Raw genomic sequence first — 18179 nt, 5'->3', positions numbered from 1 at the left:
TGTTCTGCTGTCCATCTGAACACTTGGTCTTTGTCTGTTTCACATGTTACCCACCATCTTCTTGATGGCATCAGAGATGAATATGAAGGAGATGAGGCTGGAGAAACCCTCCTCTGTGAAGCGGGTCATGTACTTGATAATGTAGCTGGCGTCTGTGATTACCAGCAGGAAACACTGGAGACACGAGTGGAGGCCGATCCATAGACGCAGCTCCATGTAGTCTACATTGTTTCCTCTGTGGAGACAGAAAGTGTGTGAAAGTGCTCACGTCGCCTCATATCTGTTATTTTGTGCTGTACACGTCTATGTGCTTTTGCTTACTTGCTGAATTCATATAGCAGTTTCTCAAAGATGAGAATGGGTCCAGTTGAGCTGAGGATGATGAGAGGTTGCCCACCAAAACAACAAAAGACAGTCCCTGCTAGAGCAGTGCCGAGGAAACTCTCCATCACTCCCTTGGAGAAGACACAGGACAGACAGATGTCAATTAATCTGTGAGGTGAAATATGGTCAGATAGAACACTGGCTGGAATGTTTCCAGATTAGTTCATTAGTTGCAGCCTTTATGAAAACCTGGTAATTGTCAGTAGCGTCTCCGAGCAGTCCCCCAAAGGTGATGGCATTGGTGATGCAGCCCAGGTAGATGAAGAGAACTGCAGAGATGGACTGGATATGGAAGCCGTCGTAGACGTCACTACAAATCCACGGGATCTTCCTTTTGATGTCTAGCCATAATCCACCGCCAATCCTATTAGAATAAGGTTGAGCATACCATTAAGGTGACAGAACTGGGATCTAAAAGTCCTGACACACCAAACCAACTCCAGAGAACTAAGACACGTCACTGTGTCTTGGCCAAAAAGGTTGCACATGAACACATCGTAAAGACTACTGCCGACAGTCAACCAGCAGATGCGTTCTGCCCCTGCGTGACAAGAAATAACTCTCCATGCCAGCAGACGGTGGTAGTCTGTAATCCCCATTCAAAAACGAAAACCAGAAGACTGTCTTGACAGTAGTTAGCCAGTTAGCATATTAACAACACTTTACTGTGCGCCAGTGAATAATAACACAAACCATCATCATTATTTTTCTTTAGCCTTTGAGCTCTTCATCAGGAAATGTTTCTCCTGAAGAGTTCAGTGGCTAAAGAAAAATAATCTTAATTTATGTAAGTAAGTTTGTTTCTGTCTCACTCCCTCTTGACTTTAGCTCTTTGTTTACTTTCCTCACTTTGTTTCTCTTCTCTTACACTGTGCTGAATGGCCAATCAGAGTGATTTCATTTACCGACGGGCTCCACAGCCACAGATGCCACCAAAGACAAGCTGATGGAGGCTGACGAGGGGCAACAGTGCAGGACACACCATACCAACCAGGAACACGGAGGCTCACCAACACCCCAGCTTCGACAGCTGACCATTGGCTTGGTGTGTCAGGGCCTTAACTGTGTCGTAAGAAATAGTCCTCTCATACCTCCCAGTGAATTTCAGCTCCTCTCCGAGCTCGTGTGGAGCTGGAAGCTCCTCATCCTCTCCTCCAGCTGCCCCACCTGCCGAGCCATTCATTTGACCCAGCTCGTTCAGGTTCAGCACTGACTTCCTGCAGGAAACATGGAGACAGAAAAATGTGTCAGGAACAGGACTGGACTCACTTAAAGGTATTAGTCAAGAAGTAGTCTAAAGACATGGACATTAAAGGTGCTTTAATTTGTAACTTTATTAAAAGATAACCAGTGTGTCAATAGGTGTTTTCAGATTAAACAGTTCTGGGGACTCCTAATCTGGAGGTGACAGGACAAGATTTTAGTATCCCAAGTGTTCTGTTTATGTCCGTAGTCCCTTTGTAGTCCAAGTAGTATTGACAATCACCTTTGAACAGCAGGTAAACAGTCCGTGTGGAAAAGCAAAATGCTTTGGCTGAAATGCTATCTCAGAGTACCCTGGAAATCCAGAGTTCTCGCGAGAGCACAATTTGAATTTGCTCAGCGAGTCACTCTGCCAATCAGTAATGATGCTCATTACCCATGCCCTTGGAGCCAAGCTTCACCAATCACATCGGTGTATCTGATATAGGCGGGCCAGAGGCGAGCTAAACAGATGATGACAGCACTGCGACGACGAAGTCTGGAATCAGTCAGTAAACATTGCAAGATGGCTACGGATGAACACCAGTTGTTTGAAACGGCTTTGGCCGCTACAATGAACGAGTTAGACTTGGCTTTTTCTCTAAAAGAGGAACAGAAGACGGCGCTCGAGTCTTTCCTTTGCAAGAAGGATGTTTTTGCTGTTTTACCGACCGGATACCGCAAGAGTCTAATCTACCAGTTAGCTCCGCTGGTAGCTGAGCTCTGGATACGTCACCCCGTGTATTGTTCTGATTGGTTGTAGTGTTATCCAATTGCGTGCAGTGATATTTACAAATGCATGCTTGGTGCCACCCCTCGAGTTGGACCATTTTCATTACTCATAGCCAGACCCTAAATCTTTCTAGATTTGGGTCTGGATTTCCAGGCTAATCTCAGAGCCCACTGGCTATCTTCTGACGACAAGTTACGTTTATACCGTTTAAAAATGTATCTTCATTCATATGCAGATATCTGTTTATAGAGATTAGGAGAAGTGACCGGCTCACGGAGGAGGAAGAAACTGTTTGCTACACCGGATCAGCCCAAAATATTGGCCCTCGACCCCTGGAGGCTTATAGTCATCAGATCAATAGCTGATGGGTTCTGAGATTGGGGGAGTCCCAAAGAGAAACTGCCCCACTGAGGAGCTCTGCCTAGAATTACATTCCTTCATTGTCTTTTTTCGGTTTGCGTTATAATCGCCAACAGGAATGCTAACGTGAGGTAAGCCAGCTATCAAATATTCCTATATTTTGGTTTGACAAGTCTAAATCTCATTGTATGTTTGGCAGCACAGGAGATCTATACAATAAACACAGTTTCAAGGTGGACACCCAAAATTAGTGTCATCATTTCAGTATCTGACAATATGTCTCCCCTTCTGTTCCTGGGTTAGGATCTTGAGTAATGGCCAGAAAACTGTTTTTGCAGAATATTATGATGTCACAGTGAATCTGACCTTTGACTTTTTGGATATAAAATGTCATCACTATTGTGTTCACGAGAATGGCATGGATGAATGGATACATGGACAACCCGAAAACGTAATGCCTCCAGCCACGAAATATCAGCTTAAATTAAGATCATATGTCAGTTTTGTGTTCACAATTTGTTTCCACAGCCTCCAAGTGGCCCAAAAAAAAATCAGTTATTACAGGATTAAATGTGGTTAAATGTACATGCCTCATTTCTGCCGATGGAACCTTCTTTGGAGGTTCAATGCGTATTTTGGGGTCCCATTCTCCTGGAGGAAGGACAATCACCTCATCCAGAAACTCATCGACACCTGCAATCAGGTCCTCACGATCCCTGGCTTTATAGGCAACATCACTGAACAGCTAACAGGAAATAAGACAAGAAAAAGAAATTTAACGTGTGCATGAGTGTAGTCCATCGGGGTGGTAGAGTGCATGTCACTTACATCGTCCACCATGAGCGTAGCGATCGCTCTTCCAATCTCATTGTAGGACTTGGTTTTGCCATGAGGACCCAGCAAGATGAAGAGAAACCTGTCAGGAAAGGAGAAGAGGCAAATAAATACACAGACACACACACGTTAAAGAGAGATTAAAAAAGGGAGACACAGGAGACACCCACCTGGTCGGCACAGGGACCTCGGTGAGGCCTCCGAGAGTTGTGGCTTGAGCCAAACGTACAAAAGAGACAAAGGGTTTTTCCAGAAAATCCACCTCCCCGATCAGGACATTGGAAGCTTCAGCATCACGAGGAATCTTCTTCATGAACTTATTCTTCAGCTGGCAGAAGACAGAGGAACAGAATGAGCAGATATCACATGTTTGAGGCATGTTGCACTGCAGATGACCTTTCCAAATTGCTTATGTGTGCCATCATCAACTGGCTTGTGTAGTGCACTGATGGCTAATAAGATCATGTGAGCAGGTGGCATCAAGTGATCAAGGTAGTTAGAAAAGTTGACACGTGACAGAAAACGACACACAAGATTTTGGACAACCACAACCAAAGTTAGCTCCTCCTTAGACCTGGATAGCTGTTCATCCCTAACTTCTAACAGGATCTCCTCACTGTAACGTTTTAGGGATGGCAATATTGATCGCTCTCTGGGTCTACCACTTTAAGAGGAAAATGTCTTGACAAAAACTGGACCGATTTGTCATGAGCTGTGGTTCAAATATTCAAGGTCCCTCAAGTATGAATCCTAATAACTTTGGTAATCCCCCAAATTTTCATCTAGAGTCAGCAGCATTTAAGATTTTCATTTATCCAGTTACACATCTCAACATCTACTGGACGGTTTGGCGCAAAGTTTGGTACATTAATGACTCCTAGAGGATGCTTCCTACTGACTTGGCGGTGGCCATCAGTCTGCTGTGCCACTCTGTTAGTGCCAAGCCTACTGCCACACTGCTCACCTGAAAGCTACACTGTCATCTGCTGCATCTGCCTCTTCATTTAGCATTTCATTAACTTCTCCCCCACCCCAGCAACCACCCGCAGGCTCTGAGTCTACATTCCCCAGCAGGGAGAGCTATTATTGAGTATAGTGACAAGATCAGAGCCCAGACACCAAATATCAACACTGGATATGTTCTACATTCGCACAAAAAATCCAATTTTACGAGTTGGATAACAACTTTGGTGATGACAATATTTCACCAGTTACTTTATATCATCAACCTTGATGCTTGCACCACAAACTAACGACAACACCTTCATCCTGACATCACCTTCCAGCCAGTTTCCACATTTGCTTCACCATGACTACGACAGATCAAAAACGAACTTTTGACCTCCATCTTACAATTCGGGTTTTCAGCCTAACAAAGCTGTTAGAGTGGATGTCTAGTCTTCACCAGTTTTCCACAATATCAGTAGCATATCCGGTGCACAAACACACCCAAGAGAAAGTATAAAATTGCACAACACCATGCTGCAGCAGCTCTTTTGGTGCACTCCTCCTCCTGTCCAAGGAAGCACGTGGGAGTGGAGTGGTGGGTGCTTAAATTAAAATCTCTCCATAATCTGTTAATGCTGCTTTCGGAGTCAATTCAACAACTGGTCCTCTCTCACTCTCTCCTTACTTTCTGGTCCTCAGCAACCATAAACAAGACATTTCAACCTCTCACACTATCAACTAATATAAAAATTATCCATTTAAGTTGCCATGTGCAGCTATATTACAGTGAGTTTAGCAGCTTTACACTCCTACAGTGAGGATTACATGTGTTGTCATGCAATTTACTGTATTAAGCACTATTCGGACGGGATTAGTTTTACATGGGCACGTGAGGTAATGTCACTTTACCACAGGACGTCAGTAATATTAATGGCCAATTCGCACGGGATAAGAAATATCAGTAAAACTACCACAAGTGGGAGGGGTAAATCCATTCACACACCACCGTCCCCTCCTGCCGTCATGTGCGTATGATAGGACTGTCAAAAGTACCATGAAATTGAGTTAGAATATTTTCGAATTAATTTAGTAGAGTTCGAATAATATTAGAATTTATTATTATTATTATTATTTATTTTTTTATTTATTTATTTTTTTTTTTACAAAAAAACCCCACAAAAAATAAGATGCTTATTGCTGGCGCAATATGAACGTCACACTCAGATGAAAACACCCGTTCTGACCTCACTGAAGTGCCAGGTATGACAAACTTCTGCCTCGCTATCTGAGCAATGTTTGGATACTTCAGTGCGTAGTTTTCCACCACAAGAGTGGATCCTGGTCGGCTCGTAGTGGTGTCTCATTCTGGTAACGTTTCCTCTCTAATTCAAAAAGGGTAGGCAGGGAGGCAGCAGGTGCAACACTCTCCCTGTATGTCTCCCCAAACAGGTCACACATCGCGGACAGCGCAGTGGGTGGTGTTGGCGCAGCGGGCTCCTCCGTCGGCGCCTCTTCCTCCGTCGCTGCGTCCCTCTCTGGCCCGGCTTGTGCGCGAGCCATCTCCGCCCGAACGGGATTCACCGTGATATACAACATTATTGATAGTATTAATTAATTAATTAATTAATAATATTCGAATGATCAAATTTAGGTTTGAACTTATAAAAAAATATATATATATATATTCAAATATATTTCTGACTTCGATTTTTTGTTGACAGCCCTAAATCACATATTTACTGCTGGTCTATTCGCACAGGATTAGTATTACCTGAGGTAATTTTCCGAGACCCTTTTACACAAGGTAAAAGTCGCTGTAATCTTTACTGACATCGTGCGGTAATGATTACTGACATGGCACATTCGGACGGGACCAAAATCTCTGGTAATTATTACTTTACCCCACGTACCTATGTTCAACTAATCCCGTCCGAATAGGGCTTTAGTGTGACTATTGTTCGGATCACAGAAGCTGGAGGTGTCATGACTCAGGGGTCACGTGCATGTGTTCATTTTTTCTTCGAAGTTCTTGTCAAGATGTTTACTCACACCCCATATTACTGCAGTTGGTTAAAACAATGACAGAAAAAGCAAGTCTGTATTGTTCTTTGCTGTCATTCTTTTTTGGGAGAGGTTCAAACAGTTAAACTCAGGGAAACAACGGAAGCTTAGAAAACAGAAACACACACACACACAGGTACACACACACACACACAAACACAATATAACAGCTACCAGGCTGTGTGGATTAGAGGGATTAATTATTTCTGACGACTCTGTAAAACAAGGCTCAACTTTTTCATCAACCACAAACACCAAAGCAACAAGCAGACAGCAAAACACACACACACACACACACACACTAACAGAGACTGAATGTGTCACTTGATGCCATCTGTTCACTGTGAGCAGAACTGAAATAATATTTTTCCCCCCACAGGCAACAGGAGATTAGCTGATAACAAATCAATAACAGCTCAGATAGTGACAGTGTACAGGCACAACAGAGTGTGTTGCATATGTAGATATTAAAGGGGCATTCCACAAATCTTTAAGGGACAGTTCACTTGTCAGCAGGGGTACGTCTTAAAGCTGGGGTAAGCAGAAATCTGGAAAAGGCTGTGTGAATTTGAAAATACACCCTCCTCCTGCAGCCTATCCCTCTCTGTCTGCTGCTGCTTCACCAGGAGAGCGGGCAGCAGCACTGGGTCTAACAAGTGTCATGGCAGCAACCGAAAGTTTGCGGATCAAGCAGGCAGTTGGGACACTACGGTCTCTGGAGCTGGGGTTTGCACTGGCTAGATGCAGATTGCTCAGCCTGACTGGGGGTCAGTCTCTGGAGCTGCTGCCTGCTCTCCTCCCAGTGAGGTGGTCTGTAGAAGCACGGAGTGAGGTGGAGGACACAGAAGGCTCTACCTAACTAGAAACTATAGCTAGTTAGCTACATAAATGTGAACTTGAAGCTGCAGCCATGGCTCTTTGGCTCAGATTAGCAGAGGGCCAAACTATTAGCAACATTTTCTCTCCATCTCTGAAACACTTTGTTGGTATTGACTATTTTTTGGGTTACTTTGCAGTGTGGGCAGTTGTTGCCAATGCCAAAATAGCAACTTTCTTTTCAGGATTCTCCACCATTGAAACAAGCTGAGATTTAAGGTTCAATGTAGTTTTTACACGTAGGTTTATGTTACCAAAAGTTCATGACAAAATCACTTGACGACACTGTCGAGAGAGGAGAGGGAGAGACGCTGTGCTGCTGAAAGAGGAGCCGCTGAATGAGTTGCCTCTGAGCGGTAAGTCACTAAAAGAGTCTGAGAAGTCCCGGGCATAAAACATTCAGGACGCCACAGTTTATTCCACACTACTGAAGCTGCTCCTCTTTTTGGAACCACCTCGGAGCCAGTAATAATTTTGCTTTCTGCCATGCTTGCTGTGCCACAGGTAACAATATGATGTCAATATGTCAACAAGTCGAAATATAGCGAGTATCACAATATGAATTTTCATATGATATTAAAAATTACACCGGTATTATCATGAACAAGATGATATGACACACTCCTACTCACGTGTGCTAACATGCATGCGCAGCAGGCCCAGTTACAACATGAAACAGCAAAGACGCTCAGATCAAAACGCACACAGGAGAGTGTGACTTCATTCTCTGCTCAGGACACTAATACTCCACCATATCTTTACACAGCAAAGTGGCTTGCTGCTGAATAATGTTCTGAATGTCACTGTGACGGCCCTTGCTTGGCTGCGTTGGTTGGTTCAGTTCATGCTATTGTGATGACGTAATTGGTGACATGATGTTTTGTCTTTTCCCTGAGGTCATCAGCTGATTAATTATCCGGATCACGAACACCTGGGCTTTCCTATTTTCTTTTAGGTTATCTCCACAACACCACACCTCGCATGCTCCACACATCCACATGTACACTACTGATCACACTGACTAACACACCCCATACCTGCATTATGTTTATTTACGTTGCTTTATTTAAATAAATATACTTTTGTATTCAAGTTCGCGCTGTGTCACATACAGAACCTTTAAAGAATAAGGCCAGTAATATTGTGCATTTTTTTCAGTGTCAACAAAACCTATGAAAAGACCGAAACCAACAGCGAATATATCAATGCCTGATTATCTTCTTCCTCTGTGCCATGGAACTCCATTGTTGTTAAAAACACATTAATGAGCCACACTGTTGCTCTGGGTGACACATTCCTTCATTACCATGAACACACACACTGTAGTTTATATTCACTCAATCCCACATACACCGTCCTGCTGCCACAAATACTCCCTAGAGCACCAAATGTGGATTAATCCACCGCTGAAAATAGTCCCAGACAAATACACTATTTCCTGTTTGTTTGATAAAAACTACAATGATGAGCAGTTTCTGTGCTGAAGCCAGAAAGGCACAAACGCACACACACATTAAATATCAAAGATACGTTACCTGGTCTGTGCTTGGTGTGTCTGAAATATCATTCATGCTTCGGCTCTGGGCGTGATCTGCAAATGGAGCACACGCTTATATTTGACATTTGAACACACACACAATATGCCATCCTAGGTTTAAACAAGAAAGAAAGTTGTGTCTCAGTGGAGTTTATTGAGTAACGGCTGAGTAAAGATGCAAATTTCATCCAATTAAGGGGTTAGAAGAGCAACAGAGAGGGCATTCAGCTATGTCCCTAATGTGTGCCAGAGCTTCGCCATGACCAGTAGTTTCTGTGAGGGATTATATTTTAATGACCCATTTCCTTTTTTTACCCTCCTCAAAGCAGATTTGGGAACAAATGAAATCGAACAAAGAGAGAACAAGAACATACCACACAGAGCCTTTCATAATCCCCTTCACCCACATAGATTCACAGAGTAAATTAGCAAAGGTGCACACAATAGGACCAAAATCTCTAAAGTAAACACACTATATTTCCAACACAACGTATTCATGGTGAGCATATACACACAAAGCCAATCTCAGGGGGTGAAATCATGCAGCAGCAAAGAGTTAGCTGGAATCAGTTATATTAGTTTATTAAAAAAACATAAAGCAGTTAAGGAAGTGGGAGATTAGCTGCAAATACCGAATGTGTGCCAGTGGTGGAACAAATACTCAGATCATTTACTTAAGTTAAAGTACCAATATGACAAAAGTCCTGCTTTTAAATAAACAGTAATTATAGCATGTATAGAGTCAGCACATTTCCACATCTAACTGGGTGAATTCAGGGTTTATTTCAAACAAGTGCTGGTGATTGTTGGACCAGCACGAAGACAAACCAAGACAGCATCTGTGAGTTTTGTCTCCGCTGATTTTGAATGCAGTGTAATGATGCAATGTAATTACCACTTATTTGAGATTTTACGTTACAACATCAAGAAAAAAAGATTCATAAAATCCTAATTCCTTTGTCTGAGCATTTTTAAGACGTTTTAAGGGTTGATTTAAAGTTGCAATGTGTAATTTACGTGGTTGTTTATTAGCAAATATCAACTATTGCTGTCATAAATATATATTTGCTAAAGTGCAATGCAATTCACATACAAATGGAAGCTTTCTCATAGGCTTAGAATGATTTCTCTATATATACACAGGCAGGGCGTGGTCTGCCGGAGGCTGCCGTCTTGCGTCGCCATATTTGAATACAGTGGCCGAAAGGGATATACGCGCTTCGCCTTTCGCGTTTACCTAGAACTTGCCGTACTGGAGACGGTTAAGGTGAAACTCAATTCGGGGCGCTTCCGCGTGAACCTGCTCTGTACACACATATGTTTTGCCCCGTAAGAGGGAAACCACGCCACCAGAAAAAGAAAAAGATCAGATAAACGAGGACGGGACAAAACGCGAGTGAATATCGGCGTTGCTTATTCCAGGTGGAAAGAACTCCTGTGGAAGAACACTCTGGAGACGCACATATTATAAACGTACCAACCTATATTTGCCACATTGTGCCGTGACTATCACATAAAACGTGTTATTTTAGCATTACTGTGCTAATGTTTGCTCGTGTTACCAAAACAATTAGAAATAAAACACTCCTAACATATATCTCACAGATAACCTGTATCTCACTGGTAAGCTATAACATACTGTAGCATCTGCTAGGACGTGTGGAAAGGATGACTCAGTTATTCGGCAAACCACCGTTTATTACTGAACAGTACAGGTTACTGTTGGCCGTAACTACGCCAAAACAACCAACAAACAAGAACTTAGCTGTAACTCCAACTATGCACTGCTGCTCTCTCCTCCAGCTTGTCACACTCGCACCCCGCCCCCCTACCTATACTCATTTAATCCCAAACATGCCATTGACTCACAGAACACTGACATTATAACAGAACATTTACTGCAGGGTCGCTACAATATCGTAACATGGTTTAGATTCCTAAAAAACTCGTGGATGATGCCATCTCTGTCTGCGCAAGGCTTTTTGTCCTACGAGGCCACCGTCACTTACCCGACGGGAGGGGTGAGCGAGTGAGTGCGAGTGAGCCCTGCAATCTAGAATTTGACCGCAGATGTCACTGTTACTCACCATTTTTACACACTGAGGCTTTAAGACATTTTAATCCCAATTAAGGCCTTATTTTTAGATTCATGAATCCAATTGTGCAGTTTTTGTTTGACACTCAACCACTTCTTGTGTTTTACAGTTAGGTGCTGACATTTGTTAAACTTTTTGTTTTGTTGGGGAAGGTTAGCATTTGGGGCAGGTGAAACTTTTGTTTGTTGTTTTGGGGCATGGCTCATCACCAAAGCCTCAAACGAACGGCTGTTATACTGTGAAGCTGGCCTTTCTTGGGAGCGGGAAGACACAACATATTATGTCAAGGTCCTAATAGACTGGGGGACCAAGTGTGTTTTATGATGATAAAATTACTGTTTGCTTGAATGGAGTCTGGTGAGTCTGGTGATTTCAGGGCTGTTTCTGGTTAAACAAAAAGGATCTTACTCTTATGCAGAAAGGTCTATCTCTGTAAGGATCCTTTACATAATGTGAGATACTTAGGATAACAATCTGAGCCTGTCCGTGGCAAAAACAAACACTTTTAGTGGACGTACATTGACGCTGCAAACATACCCTGAGTGGTTACATTGCAGCCTGTTTCGTGGCCGTCTCTATATATACTGGACCAATTTTAAAAATCGCTGTTCCCATTAGTCACTTAGACACAAAAACATGGGAAAATGAAGTTACCCTTTAATAAAGTACTTGAGTAAATGTACTTTCCACCACTGGTGTGTAGGTAAAACCAGGAAGGAACCTGTGATGCATTAATGTTTGTGTTGGTGTTCTGTGGTTAGACTCACGCAGGCGGCTAAGGCTGCTTGACTTAGAGCGTAGGTCTTCTGTGGAGCGGTGGATCCCAGAAGCTGAACTAGCACTATGACTCAGAGGACTACGGTCTGACAGAGCAGAGCAGCAGAAGAAGAAGATGTGAAAACAATGATCGCAGAAGAGGTGATTTTACGAGGAAAGGTGGTGATCAACATGACAGAGAACAAAGGAGGCATTAGTATGGAAATAGACAGTTGAGTTACTTTTTGCTGATTGGTGATTGAAGATAAACACAAACGGCGGACAAACTTACTGGAAGCAGTGTTGGAGGACTTCCCCATGTCTGCCAGAGAGCGGTGGATTGGTTTCTTGGTCTGGTGACGGTGCTTCCTGAGCAGCACAAAGCTGATCTTCTCCTTCAGGTCCGGAGGGATGAGACCATCGGCTATCTGCCGATCCACAATCTCATCTGGAGTAAAAGGTTACAGCCAGGTTGAACTAACATTAAGAGTAAAAGTGATTTTTTTTAACCACTTCAACTTAAGTAACTGCATTGTACTGCTTTTTGCTAACTCAAAAGGGTCGGTATGCAGACTATTCTAACTCTTGTGGATGTGTTGTTGATGCACACTCTAATCCCACAATGCAATGAACACACGAAAGTGGTGTTTTAGAGCTGTAAAACATTAGGTGAATTGCAGATGGTTGTGAAACAGCTCCAGAAAGATCTTGAAAAACAAAATAAGAATACAATCTTTTTAATATTGTATTTGTTAAACCTGCATTAATCTGTATTTTCATACTTGGAATCTTGGACCAGCTGCCAGTAGTATTAATAAAACCATGGAGAATTATCACTAGGGATGTAAATCTCCAGTTTCATCACGATACCATAATATATCGATTTTTGGACAACGATACCATTTTTGCCAATATTACAAAGTCTGCCACAATATGATTTCGATTCGATGCAATTCAGGGGCTTGCGATTGATATGAGACGATATTTACACGCCCATATAATAAAATCGGTTACAAAAAAGCTGCCATCCCTTTCTTTTTACTTTTGGCCATCAAAGACAAAAGCAACACATAAATAATAAGTGCAGTAAAGTTTACTATAAATTGACTCCTCTAACATGCATAAAACAGCACATGGGATGAGTTAACCTTTAGGGCTTTGTGTCAGAGAGACCCTTCTGGAAGAACATTATCCTCATCATCTGTCTTTCAGCCATCTGCCTGCTGCTGTTTAACAGTGACACAGAATTTCAAAATAAAGGCGTAACCTAAAGATGATGATATGAATCAATGTTTTCACTTACACGTCACTTGTTTTCGTTACACCCCTAATTATCACCCAACCTTGCAGTTTCCATTAACAGCAGAAGAAAAAGCTCAGATAAATCCACTGTACACTTCCTGCTCAGCAGCAAACAGTTGATAGACGCAGTTAGAGACTAGCTAGTGAACACAGTGGAGCGTTCAGCAGCTAAAGAGACAGCAATCTCCCTCAGGAGATGGTGGAGACCAAACACAGAGCTATTGGACTGACATTCATAAACTGGACACAAACACAAAGACTCCTAATGAACCATCATGTTGCTTTGTAACTGTTGGATGTGTAGATATGAAACTGTTTGCTAACAATCTGGTGACAATCTGTTCATGTTGTGTTCTCGGGTTATTCAGCTGTGCACAAATGAGCAAAAAAAATCAATTAGTGGTTAATGTGTAATTGGTAGAGGCAATGACACAGTGTGATTGATGCTATTGTTGCGTGTGTTGCATAAGCTCTGATTAGTACCAAACAGTGCATTGATTTCTTGAATACTAACTGGAACAACATTTTGTTTAATAGTACATGGAGTTCCCTTCTTGCACCTACATTTTCAAACGGCTATATAAAAAGTTTAAAGTATTTTTAACCATTTCAACCACATAAAAGTATCTGCAAGTTGGTTTTCATGGAGTATAAAAAGTATGGAAACTGCTTTTTTTTTTAGCAGTATTGATTTGTTTGGTTCTGATGTAGGGAAACAACAGAGGAGAAATTAAGTCGGACTCACCCACGATCTGTGGCAGTGAGTAGCCCTCCAGGTCGAGCAGGATGCTTCCTGTCTGCAGACAGGTCCTGAGCTCAAACAGGCTGTGGAGTGTCAACGTGGACACGTGAGGCTTGCTCCATCTTTCTCCTCCCTCCTCCACCTTCTCCTCAAACTTCACCCACCTACAGAGACGGAAGGAAAAGTTGTTTGGCTCTGGAATTCAGTCAATAAGGTGGTGTTATTTGACGGGTTAAAGAGAGACAGGATGATTGATTTGTTTAAGAAGCAGCAGGATGCTGTTATGTAATTTAAACTGTAGCTTTAATCACATGTAGTGTTGAAGTTCTGTCACCCAGCCCCTGTGATGGCTCAACTCTCCACCTCTAAATCCCATCAAAAGTGACCCCAAATCCCAAACTAATGAAAGCTCTGACCCTCTGACGCCTGCATGTTTGTGTGTATGTCCGTGTGTGTACCTTGCAGACTCTTTCCACTCTAATTCGCCGCCCTCATGCTGCAGTGTGTCCATCTCAGTGAATATTGTGGGTGTCGGGGTGCTGTCATCCTCCCCCAGTATGTGGCGCAGACGCTCTGCTGCAGGGGAGACTGCAAAATGGAGATAGAGTCAGTTTTCCATTAAATTCACATTTGAGCCATGTCAGAAGCAACATATATATAAAGCATCACGTTCCCTCAGGATGAAATATCTCTGGTGACTTTTCCTCGACCTCCAACTTCAGCTTACATGTTAATTTTTCTAAGGGGTTGTGACCAAATACCTGTAGAACTAATAACATTACTCTCAGCCTTCACTTTGTGTTTGGTGCTAATTAGTAAATGTTAGCATGCTAAAACCCCAAACTTAGATGGTGAACTTGGTAAATGCACACAGACTTTGCAGCTGCAACTTTTTAGGTCAATACAGCACATACTAATCAACTACATTTACCATCAACAGTGATTGGACATTCATTTAAAAAAGTGGCAAATTTTCCATTTTTTATTTAGTTTCTTTGCAAAGTTTTAATAATAAATCATATATACATTGCCATATCTCATCCATATGTGTCCATATATTTCACAAATTTTGCAGTTACTGAAACTCCAGAAGAACAAATCAACCTATTGTCTAATCCTCCTCACCCTGGCTGGTTTAGGAGACCTTTGATGCCTAAGTCATTTAATACAAAGAGTGACAAGGGAAGGGGGAAATAAAGATAAAAGACAAACCAGCAAACAAAAAACAACAAAAAAATTAAAAATAAAATCATACAGGGTAAGTAAGACAAGGAAATGAATAACTACAAAAAAAGGGACCATCTTACTCAGATAATAACAGTAGTAACAGGATTATCACTAATAAATGTACCACATGTACACAAATGCCTACACATAATCAGATACATCCATACATGTATGCACATATCACTCCTCCCATCAAAATATACAAAAAAAACAAAGAAAAAGCAAAACGAATTTTCTCTTTAAAGAAAATTTCACCCACAAAATGACCATTTGTGTATCACTGATTCACACCTTTGTTTTTCTTGCATGTCTCAATGGTGAATGAGGAATTAAAAAAAACTTGTGCATACGAGTAGCGCGCCTCAACAAGTGCATGTTTCGGTGAGTTGCCAACGTGCATTACCAATCCAAGCCTAAGACTGTTTTTTGCAGAAGTGTTTTAAATAGTAAAGTTCTGGCAAAAATTCATGTGTTTGGAAAGTACTGCACATACGAACAGATACATGAGACTTGGATTAACCTGTGCTAAGGAGGTTAGTTTTCAGTTTGGTTTGTTTGTTTGTTTCACTGTCAGAAGAATTACGGAAAAAACGCGGTTCTGATTTTCATGAAGCTTGGTGGAACAATGTAGCATTGGCCAGGGATGAACACATTAAATGATTCACTTTCATTGACATTGAAAAGTGGGGAAAAGGTTTTTTTTCACTACTTAATTCCTGATAAAAGTGAGCCCAAGGTGAGTGAGTATTCTGATCACAGGTTTCACTTCCTCCACAGTTATCTCCTCAACTGTAGTTGACAGCCATAGATTTCTGGTGTTAGTCATATCTAACAACCCAGATGTTCTCAGGTTGAGGTCCCTCAAGTAAAATCTTATCAAATGTGGGTGTGTGACCTAATGTGTGTCAATCTAGACGTCCTTGACAAAAGGTTGAAAGCCACTGTTCTAGTACACTAAATTATACTTGCTATGCTACTAAAAAAAAGTTCGCAAAAGCTTTATGTAACACGAGCACACACACAAGACCTAAAAAAATTACTAAGCTAATCAACACATCAGTTTTAATACATCCAATAACAGTATATATTTTGTTTTACAAATAATTTAAAGTTAACAAATGTCAGCTCTTAAAAAATACAGAATATCTAAAATGTATTTCTTCAATATGTATTTCTTTAATTGCTGTTTAGACATGTGAGATATGCCAGTGTAATTTGAAGTTTAACCACAGTTTGCTACACACAGCCTCTTGCCTAGTTACTGCCACCTCAGTGTTTTGTCATGAATATGTTGTACACAAACACACTTGCCCACAGATTGCAAGGCTATGGTAGAGATGCTTGCCCAAAAGTAAAGCCCACATTTGTAGTTGGAGGGAGAAACACACTGGATTCACACTGGATGCAGAAGCACCATGAAGTGTGCCGATTTTCAGCGGAGCGCTGCCTGCCTGCTTTTGGTACCCATGTTAGACTCAGATATCAACAGGTTTTTGGTGGTGATCAATGACAGGTTAGCACACGTTAATCTGAGTGTGCACGGCTGCATGTAAACAGGAATATTAGTGGAATAGTTATTTTTGTTAGCCATTACACTAGCTTTGTATGAATACTGTCTTTTTGTTTAATATGGGCAAAAACCTGGACTACTAAATTGGAAAAGCGAGAGTCGGGAATTACATGTGAAAAAAGCCCTTTGTTGTATTTAATCCCACAACATTACAAATTAGACAGAACATGTGAGCCAACAGGAGACCTCTGGAGAATTGTTCTAGTCAGCCAGACATTAGAAACATCCATGTCTAATCTAAACAATCCCCATTACTCTTCTTCGACAAGCTCCTCTAATGACTATCTGATCAGCCAGCACCTTTTTCTAATTTTACTCTGAGCAGATCAATCCCCATTAACATCCGAGCCTGGAGGCACTGTTCACTTGCATCCCACCGTGTGTGCGTGTGTCACTGGACTCTCAGTTTCCTGTTCCTTACTTTGTTCTTCATTTTGATTCAGAAGCTAAAAAAAAAATCCAAAGCAGATGAACACACAAAGTCATTGATCTGAATCCAGTTTTAACCGTTTAGTGTCACAAGCTTTGTGTGACGGTGACGTTCACACCCTCAATCGATGCTTCCACATACAGGGGACAATTATGTAATCTTTGTTAACTACAGCGTGGTGCGTAATTATAAAACAATACAATGTTCCACAATGTGCCCAACACTTTCCATTACTATGTGAGCTCCGTCACATTAGGTCAGGTCACATTAAGAGCTCTGTTTATGTCCGTGGTTTGTGTGCTTTATATGTGTCGAGTATACTTTGTCCTACTACAGTGGGAGATCATGACGGTAAATGGTAAATAGACTGCACTTATACAGCACCTTTCTTGTCATCCGACCACTCAAAGCGCTTTTTACACTACGAGTCACATTCACACATTCACACACTGGTGGTTGAGGCTACCTGCTACCTTTTAACACACTGACACACCAATGGAACAGCCATCAGGAGCAATGGATACTTCGACATGCAGACTTGACGAGCCAGTGATCGAACCGCTGATCTTCTGATTAGTGGACAACCTGCTCTACCTCCTGAGGTACAGCTACCCCATGATGTACTATGTTTATGTTAGAATTGCCATAATGCAACTTCTGAGAGGGAATTATTGAAACCCAGCACACCTCAGACACTCGCCCGGGACTCTCCCGACAGCCACAGACGGACAAAGTCAGAAAAACTGTCTGTTATCGTCTTAATGGTTCGACAAAGGCATCATGGACAGCTAGTGGGGACAGCTAACTACGACAATAACTGTTTTCAACATGGAAAAATGGATCAATAATCACAAAAGACATTCAGTGCTGGATAGATGTTTACGGATGTATTAAGTCTCCAAAAAGACATCGCAGTTCAAAGCTGGATTATGAAGCTTTTGAAAGACATACGATCGCATTGGAGCCTTTGTTGAAACAGCACGATAGTTAGCATGGGCTAAAAAACAAAGTCTCTCTAGCATGTAGTCTTACACTATGTCATGTATGACACTGTCAAGCCCAGATTTAACTTCAATAGTGT

The 18179-nt window shown here is 41.8% G+C and overlaps 1 protein-coding gene across 1 annotated transcript in view; it reads right to left on the bottom strand.

Annotated features, from left to right (window-relative positions):
• Positions 1 to 18179, bottom strand: part of slc4a5b (solute carrier family 4 member 5b) — an 81185-nt gene that overhangs the window by 46581 nt on the left and 16425 nt on the right. The window contains exons 5-16 of the mRNA XM_049604925.1: positions 14330 to 14459; positions 13875 to 14035; positions 12120 to 12275; positions 11839 to 11934; positions 8974 to 9029; positions 3724 to 3881; positions 3548 to 3635; positions 3306 to 3464; positions 1476 to 1597; positions 574 to 748; positions 322 to 455; positions 55 to 235 (exon numbers count right to left, since the gene is read on the bottom strand). Of these exons, the coding sequence (XP_049460882.1) occupies positions 55 to 235; positions 322 to 455; positions 574 to 748; positions 1476 to 1597; positions 3306 to 3464; positions 3548 to 3635; positions 3724 to 3881; positions 8974 to 9029; positions 11839 to 11934; positions 12120 to 12275; positions 13875 to 14035; positions 14330 to 14459 (1616 nt within the window). The remainder of the gene's footprint in view (positions 1 to 54; positions 236 to 321; positions 456 to 573; positions 749 to 1475; positions 1598 to 3305; positions 3465 to 3547; positions 3636 to 3723; positions 3882 to 8973; positions 9030 to 11838; positions 11935 to 12119; positions 12276 to 13874; positions 14036 to 14329; positions 14460 to 18179) is intronic.

The sequence above is a fragment of the Epinephelus fuscoguttatus genome, linkage group LG18 (assembly GCF_011397635.1).
Source record: "Epinephelus fuscoguttatus linkage group LG18, E.fuscoguttatus.final_Chr_v1".
In the NCBI taxonomy this organism is placed as follows: domain Eukaryota; kingdom Metazoa; phylum Chordata; class Actinopteri; order Perciformes; family Serranidae; genus Epinephelus; species Epinephelus fuscoguttatus.
This window is presented reverse-complemented; position numbering and strand designations above follow the sequence as displayed.